Source organism: Helianthus annuus, chromosome 3, assembly GCF_002127325.2.
Source record: "Helianthus annuus cultivar XRQ/B chromosome 3, HanXRQr2.0-SUNRISE, whole genome shotgun sequence".
Lineage (NCBI taxonomy): Eukaryota > Viridiplantae > Streptophyta > Magnoliopsida > Asterales > Asteraceae > Helianthus > Helianthus annuus.
In genome coordinates, this window is record NC_035435.2 from 167,757,176 (window position 1) to 167,770,368 (window position 13,193).

Genomic DNA, 13,193 nt, shown 5'->3' on the forward strand with positions numbered 1-13,193 from the left:
GGTATAGGATCCTTAAGCATATCATGAATGTATTCGATACAAAACTTAGTTTCCTCAATTCGTTCATAAACGAATTATTAATTGCGTATCGAAATTTAATGCAGCACCTCTTGAACTGTTACTGTTCAAGGAGTTATGGTAGCTGACTTTATCACACTAATTCTTCAAAACATTAATTATATGGAGTTAATAAACTTATGAGTCCACTGATAAATTTCCAACAACATTTAGTGACTATATTATGTCGTTACAACTTAGGTTGTTAATATCAGTGCATTATGACTCCTCCATGAAATAGGTTTTGTCTGCTGACATAAAGATATACCCGAAATTACATTTTATCATCTTTGAATATCTCAAAGTTAGAGTAATAAACCGGTTTTAAATCTCACTTCTTCTTTAAATTGTAATCTCTCGTTTCTTTTTAAGATATTGTAATACTCCATTAGATGCTACACATTAATCTAGACATATCTAGTGTGCTGCAATGTGAGTGATATCTAAACGAGTATATACTTGAACTTACATAAGGCTTCCAATTAATGAAGCGTAACTAAATAATCTCATTTAACCTATTATCCTCTTAAAGAAGAGCAATATTTTGTTACATATCTAAGGACCCATTTAATGTTAAACTTATGGAACGAAACTAATATCCCATTTGGTCTATCTCAGTACGTTATGATATCTATTACATAAGAGACATCTCTGAGATCTATTATATCAAAGTTTGTGTTAACAATGCTTTGACTTATGTAACATATACTTGTCAAGAGAATATCATCTATATAGACAAGTTTATCTTAGTTGCTCCCACTCATCTTGAGGTAGGTTCATTAATCCACTTGATTCTTGATGAAAATAATTACGTTAGCTTTTCATCACATTATGATGTTTGCATTAACCCATGCATGGACATTATTGGCTGATGGACAAACTGTTCTTTAACCTTAAGTTTAAAACTTTCAGGTTGTCTTATGAACATGTAAATATGTCCGCCAGTTTGTTAGGGAAAACTCTTTTAATGTTCATCTAATGTAGCTTTAAACTATTATAATCTACTAGAACAGTGATGATCCTCAAAGAAAACTTTGATAATTTATCTCTTCCTAAGTATGACCTTTGACAATCAATCATGCTTCTTAGTGTCTTAACGCTTATATCAGGATTTGATTTATTTATGAACACTCTTAGGTAATTCAATCAAAACCCAAACGTTACACGAACACATAAAATCAGTTTTACTAGAAAACTGTTTTATTCCATTTAGAAGATTGACTGACACTGATGGCTTAATTAGAAGAGATAGGATCAGTAAACATTTCCAAAATCCATTTCAACTTCAGTTAGGGAGGTTACGTAATCATCAAAGTTAGTAGGCTTTTAAACCTAGATGACCTCCTGAGTTGATTATTGGGTTCATTAGAAGTTTCAGTTTTATGGATTAGCTCTTGGTTAGGTTGCTATCATTTTAAGGATTCTAAGTTTATAAGAGTTGGTGCAGTATGGTATACAAGAGGTGTAATCGGAGTTAAATTCGGAGTGAAATTTAATGACATTCTTCCCCCCGCCTCTTGTATTCCTTGCAAATCATAATAAGGACTTTGACTGCTCCCACTAACCTTAGAAATCTTTAGGAACTCAGCATGCTTAGGGTCAATATGTAACGACCAACAAATTCTAATAGAGAAACGAGTTTAATGACGTTAGTCGTTGTAGTTTCTCTTGTTGAGGATCATGTTAGTTTAGGTAAGAAATCTATGTGTGCCCATAATTAAGCAACAATGAAACTTTAGTAAGAGTAGCATTAGATTTTAAGGAGACAAGTATTGATGGAACAGTGTCGTGATGGAGCGGTGTCTTGTACAAGAGGTGTAAATATAGGTAATGTAAAATTTTCACTCCCCCACCTCTTGCAACTATTGCAAGTTATTAGGAAGACACTTAATGCTCCCACTAATCTTTAATATCTCTAGAATGCTACAAGAGAAGTTTCAATGAGCTACGTGACGTGGGAACCTATCATATATACACTAGACCTTATTTGATTTCTTTAATGTCCAGATATCATAAGAAAACTTAGGGACACTTTTAATAGAAATCTTATTAAGTATATATATGAATAGATTTCTTCTAAGACCGTGTGCCATATGCGACAAATTTTAGATACAAGTTGATAGACTGTTAAATGATAAATGAATTATGTCTGAATATTCCATTTGGAATAAGTTCCACGAATGTCAATGAATGACTTATGATGGACCCATGCTTATTCCTTAAGCCAAGTCATATTTAGGGCTTTAACGTCATGATTTAAAATCACTTAAAATGAGATTAGATGAAAAAATCATCCTCATTAACCATGTCATGATTTCTCATGAATTTTGGTTCTAATGGATGAAATCTATAAGTCTCATTTTCCTTTTGTCAAAATTTCATTAGCATGATAACAAAAGTTGTGAAAAAGTAAGGTATCATCTAGTTTCATCTTAGTAATGTTTCAATCCAGATATTTAGAACAAATAAGATGAGAGTTTAAGGTAAGTGTGACTTTATGTTGACTATACAAACCTCACAATCTTCATAACATTGCTTAATTATGATACTATATTCTGATTAATCTTCAGAACATATAAGGTATCGAAAAGCGTTGTTGGAAGATTGTTCATTATGGTTCTTATAGTCTTAACATTTAATTTTGTCACTAACTCTCATGTTAGTTATTTGTCAAGTTCTGGTAAGGAAACGTATGGAACTAGAGTCAACTAATCATGTGTTAATTGGAATATTAAAATTATCAGACTTAAATACCATTAGTAAGTTACTATCTAATTAATTTATCCAACTGTTCTTTAGAATAATGGATAGTCTCGTTGCTTATGCCTAGTCTAATGACATAATTATGCAGTGAGATTTTCCCTTGAAGAACCTTAACGTTGGGATTAGCACTTGTAATTTGTCTATGGACCTTAGGACAATCCTCTCTTAAGGTTTTAGTGGTTGTAAGGTGAATAACATCTTATTTTCCAGTTTCAAACATTTATTTCTATGTACATATGTTGCTTATCAACACACTCGTTATACTTTGGTATTTTGAGTGTTATAGTTGATTTATAAGGCATCAAATTGTACAAGTGAAAATCTTAGTATGTAATGTACTGGAAAAATGTACTCATTTCCATGCGTAAGCCCTTAACCTTATGGGTCATGGTATTGTACATTGTTATGTATTCACATATACCACTTAGCTTTATGATTTATAATCTTAAATGAAGACATGCACCTTAGGAGTTCTAGTGATTATTCCACAATTATAGATTAGTCTTAGGAAAGACTTAATCTGGAATAACCTTTTAGTGATAGCACTTATTCTTGATTATCATAAGAGACATCATATTCGATTTATCCTAATCATCATGCTCTACTTTTCTTCTGTAGTGCTTTATCAGAAGAGAGCAATAGAATTATCGTGTCTTAAGAGATAATCAAGGATTTAATTTTAAGAGCTAATTCTTATAGAAACTTTAAACAAAACATATTAGATTTAGGAATTAGAGTGGATGAGATATAGATTTATAGAAGAAAAATTATAGTGAGTAAAATAATGGGTACTAAGAATAAGGCAGACGAAATGATCATAAAAATTAATTGAGGATCATTAATATAAGGATCATTATGTGAAGAGGTTGTGATATGTCTATTACTAACATCAAAATAATAGACTACTTAAAGTTCTACTTAAACGAAGACAAAACAGCTTTGGCCAGAAGTGTAATCATTTAAGCATATGTGCAAAGTGGTTGTAACAAATCAGCTTTGGCCAGAAATTGAGACAATCACTTTAGTTATGCACTTGTTGAGTATGCCATCTATGAATGAATTAAATCAGCTTTGGCCAGAAATTAAGACATTCATGCTTATGATGCACACACAACATAGCTTTCGTAATACTTGGATGATAAGTAGATGCATCAAGTCAGCTTTGGCCAGAAATGATACATCAGAAGCTCATTCAAGTAAAGCCATTTTGGTTTTGTAAAACATTATTTGATCCTCATAAATTAACTAAGTAATTACAAAAACCAATCATTTAATAGCAAACCACCCGTTAGCGCGGATCGAACTCCGCGGTGAGTTCGCTGGGGTTGCAGGGAAACAATGTGCCCCCGCATGGGGTTCGGGCGGAGCCCCGAGCTAAATTTAGTTCATATTAACTGCTTAATAAAGTAATAGGATTTCGAATAAGTCTTGAAATTTTATGAACACTCATGATTTCGGATGATCTCAGATGATTTCGGATGATTTCGGATGTGTCCAAGACGAATGATTTCTAATGAATTATGTCTTGGATTCATCTGAAATGGTGATGCTTAGTCCGAAATGATCCGTGACACTAAGTCTGAAATGGTCCGAAATGATCAGGCAGTCAATGATCCGTAATGGATGAAACAGATGCTCATCCGGAATGTTCATCCGAAATGCCTATCCGTAATGTGTTCCACAAGCTACAAAATCCCTAATTTAAGCAGTCATCAATTGATAAGGTTCAAATCCGAAATCTTAGGGATTATGGGATTAAGTTTCCTGTTTAAATATCCATTGTATTTATCTGTTTATTTCGAAAAATTATATCCATTAATAAAATAATAGATTTCGAAAATTCTAATTAGATAAAATGAATCAATACAGGAATAAACACCCAATAATCCTAAATTCATTCCAAAAGTAAGGGAATTTTCGAATTTTTCTAATGAACATGTGATGAACCCTAAATTAGAAAATTCAAACATTCATCCGAAATGCATCGGTAATGATCCGAAATCATCCGTAATGATCAGAGATGATCCGTAATGATGTAGATCCAGACCCGAAATCATCCGTAATGACCAGTGATGATCCGTGATGATGAAACTTAGATCCGAAATCGTCCGTAATGATCAGTGATGCTCCGTAATGATGAAACTTAGATCCGAAATGATCCGTAATGATGAAACCTCAGATCCGAAAACATCCGTAATGATCCGTAATGATCTGAGATACATCCGTAATGATCCGGAATGCATTCGAGATGATGAAACCCATATCCGTAATCATCTGAATTCATCCGTGATGATCCGTAATGGATCTGTGATGATCCGTAATGGATCCGTAATGATCCGAAATGGCATCTCGGATGACAGAAAACGGATTTTTAATGGTTTTCAAAGCTGTTTTCCTGTTAATCCAGATTTACGGATACAAAAAACAGAACCGACTGATCAACATATGCTCTGATACCACATGTTGGATCAGTTCTGTTTTGTGTATAATGGAAAACATTAAAACATACCTGTTAATGCAGTTAGTGCGTTGGAGAATCCAGCAATGGAGTTCGACATGCTTGTCATCGTGATCTGGTTCCTCCTTAGGGTGCTGACTGATGATGGGAACTTAGAGAACCGAAAAGGGTATCGGTTAGGAGAGAGAGGTTGATTGATGTTATGAGAGTAATCAAGTTGTCTAACCTTGAAACCTCTATATTAGTCTCCTTATATAAGCACCCAGGAGGAAACCCTAATTAGTTAATAAGGGTAATATGGTCCATCAACAATTACCAACTAATTATCTTAATAGGTTCTAATATATTTTGATCTCTATAATGTAAATGCTTATGATGGCTATAGATTAAATATCAATCCGTAATATATTTAATCTTACACTAACTAGTTAGGAATTATAAGTGGGTAAACGTATAGGTATTTGGGTTTAAAATATAAATTGATAACACTTTTTACCTAAGGGGTGCGGACGAAAAATTCCAAGGGGTGCGGACGAAAAATTCCAAGGGGTGCGGACGGGATTTTCAACGGAATTTAGCACTAAATTTTTTTTTTTCCCCGGGGGTGCGCCCGCCCACCTTGGGTTGACTTTAGGTCCGCCCTTGGTTAATTGTCACTTTCGTCGTTGTGTTTGTCCAATTATTCAATTCAACCTTAGTTTTTGGACGTAATTAGCATGTTTCAAGAATGTCAGAGACGATAATATTATAAATTTGAAACTTAACCTGGACTGGTATAACTAAACGAACAGACGGAAATGACAATTAACTTTATAACATAAGATGATCTGACAGAGATATGGTGTGTTAGGTCAGGAAGAACATCGATGAAGTGAGTATTTGTAAAGAAGAGCAATGGCACATGGGGATGATGCCACGTGGCAGGGTGTGAGCGGTGGGTGGCCCCGTCGCTGTCGTGTAGTGATGGTGCAAGTGGCGGTCTTGCCATGCCAACTTTGTCTCTGCAACCCCACTCCTTGTGGCTCCCACCTGGTTGCCATATGAATTTATGAGTTTTTGTCAAATGCAAGTTTCACATGCATGTTTCTTTCTTGTTAAAATCTCATAAATTTGGTAAAGACTATGATTATCAAAATTTACCATTGCTTTTGTTTTTTTAGTGTTATATACATGCATGCCTAGCTAAGTAGCAACCTTTTGGCTTTAGTATTGTTATGAATATACAAATACTATTACTTTTGGCTCACAAATTAAAAGTAGTTTTACTAGCTATATATGGCAATGATTAATTTTTTCAAGATATTCTTAAGCCTTTTATTCTCTAGGGATAATTAGGTAGAAGAGAGAGGGAGAAGGGCGACGAACTTGGCAGTCGTGTAAATTAAGGGGAGAGAAGAGGAAAACCTTTAGCTAGTGACGTGACTGACGATGTGGTTATTGGGGATGTTGTTTTTGTGTGAAATGAGGAGAAGAGAGAAAAAGAAGTCATTCGTGAGGAGTTTTCCGTTTGTGAGGAGTTTCTAGTGTGAAGGCAAGGGAGAGAGTCATCCGTAGAGAGCTTTTGCTACGGATGCTCTAAGGGTGGTGTGTATCGTAATAACATCGCTAACATCATTAACATTCTATCTCTTCCGCATTAGTGTCACATCACTTATACATCTAACATCCCTAACCTAATGCAATTGCCATCTTTCACATCCCTCTCATCCTTAATTACGCGGGTTGTACAATGAGTTTAACTACTTGTAAACTCTATCCTGTCATACACGCTATCACTCACCACACATGCGGTACCCTCGACAAGTCTATATCACTCTTCACCCTTGTCATGGGCCATTTCCGCTAGGATGAAGCAGTGTTCCCTAACAACACTGATTGTCAAATCAACCGTGCCACACCTTTCACTGATTCACATCCACCCCTCTAGTGATGCGGTTCCCTCGACAAGTCTATATCACCCTTCACGCTTGTCATGGGCCGTTGCCGCTAGGATGAGGCAGTGTTCCCTAACATCACTGATTGTCAAATCAATCATGCCGCACCTTTCACTCATTTACATCCACCCCTCTTGTGGAGTAATGGTACATTCCATTTGAGATTGCCTTCCTCCAGGACTCACAATATTATTTTATATTTTACTTTAGTTCATACATCAACATCTACTTGATTATACAAAAAAGAAAACAATTATATATATTTTTTTCTTTTTTTATCTTTCAACCTAGCTATGCTTAGTTCTCACTTTCACTTATAAATCAAACTAGGTTCATACTTAATTTTTTTTTTTTTTTTTTTTTGGTATTTTAACAAAATGGCATGTGCTCTAGAAGATTTTTGTAAGTGCTTTGGTTGTATGAAGTTCGCTAGCGAACTCTAAAAACATATGAAACAAAACATTCATGTGGCAAGCAAACTCTCTCCGCATAAGCTAACATGCCAAAACTCAAAAAAACCAGCGTGCTCGTTTGACAAGTAGACTCCAATTGAGTTAGCGGATTCCCTTGAAACTATCAAAGGTTCAAAACCTCAAGGATGAAGGTAAGCTGGCTAAAACGTAACTGACTTTTAGCATGCACGAAGACCGGAGCTTACATGTGAGTATTTGTCACAAGACGTAAGCTAAACCTGAACCAGAACAAAAAAAAGAAATAAAAGTTGATACATGTCTCATGTCTGGTGCTTTAAATTGTAATTAATTAATCATGCATCTACGTAACTCTATATACATTGCATTCTACAATATATAAAAGAATGGGCCATGAAATTTAATAAAAAGTGATAAGGGGAAGGGGACAGTAGAGGATGTCAATATCTACAATTAAAGATTCATCACCAAACACTTCCATGTTCTCTCTTTAAACATCCTTCCTTCCATTCCTCTTACAATATCTGCATTCAATTCAATTATATACCCCCGCCCCTAGCTATTGCTAGTCTTTCTATAAAATATAATTATATATCCATATATATATATGTGTATCTATATGTATAAGTCCCGCTTGCGGTATGCGCATATAATGTATATATGTGTAGGCACTCAGGGGGCAAAAGTGAAAGTGTACTAATTTTAACGTTATTACTAATTTCCTGAAAATAACGTTAAAAAGCGAGGGACGGTTAATCATGCATCATGTGGTGGCGTTGATAACCGAAAGACAAGAGAGTACATGCGCTGATTGGCTTTTGTTCCTATTGCTGAGTGTTATGTACTTATGTGCCTTATGTCCAAGGCTTGATGCAAAACTATTATCGAGCCTGGGGGTCTCACTGGAAGCAGCCTCTCTATTCCTACGGGGTAGAGGTAAGGTTGTCTACATCTTACCCTCCTCAGACTCTACCTTTGCTATTGGTGGGATTTACTGAGTATGATGATGATGATGATGATGTGTATCTATATGTGTGTATATATATATTAACTTCCATGTGCAATCAGTAACCAACACAACCACATATTCTAACGGTCGCCACAGAGAGCAAACCAACTTACACTAGTTCAGATCATACCTGTAACTCTATAAATATACCTTTGGTTATTCATATCCCTTTGAGAAACAAAATATGTCATCTCTTGCTTATTTCCTCATCCTCCACCTATGTGTTTCCATGCATGCATGCAGTTCCCGCCATCTTCGCGTGTTCCACAAGGAACCCGAAAACGAAATATTGAGTCTTGAAAGTAGCAAGGTTTGTACCCAAAGTACTTCAAATTTTATGTATATTAATCAAAATAAGAAAAAATCTTGACTTTGAGTGGATTAGGGCCCTTAATAATCCTACGCCGTTCCCAAACTCTAGCCGTCATTCGACAAATAACTCACTGGCCGTTTAAAGGTTGGGGAGCTATATATACGCAAGCCATAACCTTCAAACGGCAGTTTAAAAGTAGAGGGCTGCGATGTAAGCCCTAACCTTTAAACAGTCGTTTGATGCAGTCTCAAACGACTGTTTGAAGACTTTGTTGGATTAGGTTGTCAGTGGCGTGTGTATATTAGGTCTAATGGATTAGTGATTGATCATATGATGATTGGTTTGATCTTTTATGTAATCCAGACACCAGAACTAGTGTTTGAGCTCCAAGGAAGAAAGGTTAATGAAGATAACATTGAACAAAGGGAGTCCAAGCTTGAGTTTACTTTAAATGAGCAGAAGGCGTGGAAAGGTTTATTTTGATGATATTTCTGAATAAGTTCATATGTTTAGAATGCTATGGATATTAATATGTTATATATGTTATAACTTGCAGGAAGTGAATATATCAAGGTACAAATATCTCAAGAGGAAAATAAAATAGAGGTAAATCTCATTAGATGATCATGCATCTAAGAACATTCAAGCATGACTTTTGTTGAATAATAAATACCACGTAAATTATTATGTAAGTTTTTTTATCGGAGGAATGGAGGTTTAGGGTTTTCAAAAGTTTTTGTAAATGGGTTTGAGAATGTAAGTGTTTGTAGGTAGTCCGTTAACTAAACGAGCGGACTTAATAAAACATATTTTACTCAATAAAGAGATTCCAACCCTACTAGTGGCTACTCAATAAAACATATTTTACGGTGTCGGATTTGTTTAAAGTCCGCTCTTTCAGTGAACAGACTACCTAGAAACACTCACAATCCTAAAAACCACCTAGCTACAAACACTTTTGAAAATCCTAAACCTCCAAAAAAAAAACTTATTATACATCCTAATAATCAACTACATATGGATACAATAAGGATAATTAATTACAAAGAAAACATAATAAAATTATATCTCTTAAATATAATATATATGTATATATATATTACATTAAACCTTTATTAATATAATCTTTGTTAGTGCATGCATGATTGCATGCAACACGATAATACTTTGAAAGCAGAAACTTCCATCAACATTCAATGTTTTGATACATCTAGTCTCTAATAAAATTCACATAAATATTTTCTTGATCTTGATCTTTCCATATTTCTTAATTATCTACAAAACTTGCTTCTCCATGAAAAAAGATAATAGATTTTAAGAAGTAAAAGACATATACCCCCACCAAGTGATCAGATTTCAGAAACGTCAAGTGTCCCTACAAGATTACAATACCATTACCCATAATTAAGTGTTTCACATGTGATCAGGGATATGATGTTATCAAATATTGTTTAAGTGTCACATCAAAACTTAACTTAACTTATCGTTAATTATTGTAGGAATGGAAGAATCATGGTCGATCAACAAAGGAGTCTAAGCTACAAGATTCAAAGGAAACTATTAATAAATCTAAGGATAATAGTGTTACTGAAGATGTTGTAGTCATGGACTATGCACAGCCCCATCGTAAACCACCTATCCACAATATACAGCCCTAAAATTACTTGTTCTTGTTAATTCTCCCTTAAATCTCATATGGGTATATTCCATTATATGTAAGAGAATTAAAGGGAGTCTAGTACTTCGATTCGATCCTTCCTGTTATATTTAAATTAGTTACTCGATATTATATTTTTCGATCTTGTATTGTAAGATGAATTAAGTTATGCATTCAGAGTTGTAAGTACAATAACCCTTTTGGGGGTATATTATGATCAACTCTAGCAATGCTTTGTTCCTATATATATATATATGATATATGTATGATAAGAGTAAATGTAAGGAATCATTGTATGGTTGGTTACTTGCAATTATGTCTATGTTGCAGTATTGTTATAACCGTTCTATCAATGAAGAAAATATCGAAAAGATGATTTGTGGTCCATTGATGTATCCATGTCTTTAATATGTTGGTTGGTTCCTTCTTAAAGCAGGAAGATCGACAGTTATATGGTAGTTTCATCAACTTGCTTCTCCTGCCCACCCCCCTCTCTCTCTCTCTACACACACTCTACATTTTGCAATTAGAATAATTACATTAAAAAAAGTAAAGTAATAATATTACTCTAGTTTAGTGGAAGTTTTAAATACAAAAGGGTCTTAACGTGGGTATAAAAAATTTATTTCGTAATTAGCGTCTTGCAAAGGCGGAACCACAGTATTATGAGCCGTAGCACGGGCTATGGCTCAACTTCGTATTCGTAGTGCTTTTTCCGGTTTTATATAAAGGATGCCCCTAAAAAATACGAGGATACCTCTAACCAAAAATATGATACTTGATATTACTAAAATCTCATTTTTTTATATGCTCAAACATTTTCAACCTGAGAACTTGTAGAATAATTATGTCTAAATGATAAAATATGCCCAAATTAACAATAATAAAATTGAAAGGAGTCCCAAAATATAATTAATAAAGTTAACCCAGACGTAGAACGATATTATAGTTGAATTAGTGATCTTGCTCGTCTTACGGTGGAAACCGGAACACATAGTTCTTGTCCTTTGGTTTATCGGGTAGTGAAGTTAGCTTTGGTTTTACCGGTCGCAACCGCAACCGTTGAAATACATTTTTTTTTTCTAAATTGAAACATGTCAAGACGGATTTACGCAATCGAATGGGCCCATAATATTTGAAGAATGCTATGGTTTGTGCGGTCAAAATATAAACTTTAAATAAAGTAAAAGACGACGATTTGATGGAACGATTTCAAGCTATGAAAAAAAAAGATGACACATATATTATGTATATGAAATCACAATGGCCAACTTGATTTTCATTACAAAGATACAACACTTTAAATACAAGTTACTAGATTAATAATAAGGAGAGAATTACTCCTCTAGACTAAGAAACTATTGACTACATAATTACATTGAATACATTGATGAAGAAGGAGGATATTGCTCCATGAAGTATGCTCTAGTTGAAGAAGGAGGATATTGCTCCATGAAATATGCTATAGTCTAATATCCCCTGTCAATGCAAGTTGGTGGCGGACCAAGACGAAGCATTGTGCGAAATTTTTCAAACAACGATTTTGGCAAACTCTTGGTAAAAATGTCGGCGACTTGTTTGTTGGTTGCGATGAATTTTGTGTGAAGCTTGCCGGCGGTTACCAATTTACGCACGAAATGATAGTCAATATCGATGTGCTTGGCTCTTTTGTGGGATATTGGATTTTGACTTAAAAATAGGGCACTCTTGTTGTCACATAATAGTGTCGGTCGACCCGGTGGAAGAGCATGAAGTTCCCAAAGAAGATGAGTTAACCAAATAATTTCTGCGGCCGTATTTGCCATGGCACGGTATTCTGACTCACAGCTGGATCTGGACACCGTTGGTTGCTTTTTAGCGCTCCAAGAGACTAAGTTCCCTCCTAAGTAGATACAATAGCCGTATGTGGATCTTCGTGTGTCGATACATCGAGCCCAATCTGCATCTGAAGAACCTAGTAAAGTAGTGTTAGGAGGATGATCAAAAGTTAAACCATGTGATAAGGTGCCTTTAACATAACGAAGAATCCTTTTTTACTAGCTGGAAGTGGTCGGTTGTAGGATTTTGAAGAAATTGGCTAGCTTGGTTAACGGCATAGGAGAGATCGGGACGAGTGATGGTGAGATATTGTAGAGCACCTACGAGAGAGCGATAAAGAGTAGGATCATGAAATGGTTTGCCGTGAGAGGTGAAAATATCTTTGGATGTGAGAGGAGTGGCAACCGGTTTTGAGTCAAGTAAACCGACTCGGGTGAGAATGTCGTGAGCATATTTAGATTGGTTTAGAAATGGACTCGTTTTTGTGTGATGAACTTCGAGTCCGAGAAAGAAATTTAGGGGGCCAAGGTCCTTAATTTTAAATTCTTTGTTTAAACATGATGTGAAGTTGTTGAGGAAATGGTCATTATTCCCGGTGATAATGATGTCGTCAACATAAACAAGAATATAAATTAAGATACCTTGGTGGTTGTAAACGAACAAAGATGTGTCGGCTCGACTGTTGCGAAAGTCACGATTGAGAAGAAAGGAGCTTAAGCGCTGAAACCAAGCACGTGGTGCTTGTTTTAAACC

At 35.1% G+C, this 13,193-nt stretch overlaps 1 protein-coding gene across 1 annotated transcript; it reads left to right on the forward strand.

The window, feature by feature from the left end:
• The first annotated feature begins 8,708 nt into the window (after positions 1–8,708).
• Positions 8,709–10,995, forward strand: LOC110930645. Its single transcript, XM_022173993.2, has 4 exons — positions 8,709–8,962; positions 9,329–9,437; positions 9,522–9,571; positions 10,465–10,995. The coding sequence occupies exons 1-4, from the start codon at positions 8,837–8,839 to the stop codon at positions 10,621–10,623; spliced, it is 444 nt and encodes a 147-aa protein (XP_022029685.1). The 5' UTR covers positions 8,709–8,836; the 3' UTR covers positions 10,624–10,995.
• The last annotated feature ends 2,198 nt before the right edge of the window (positions 10,996–13,193 follow it).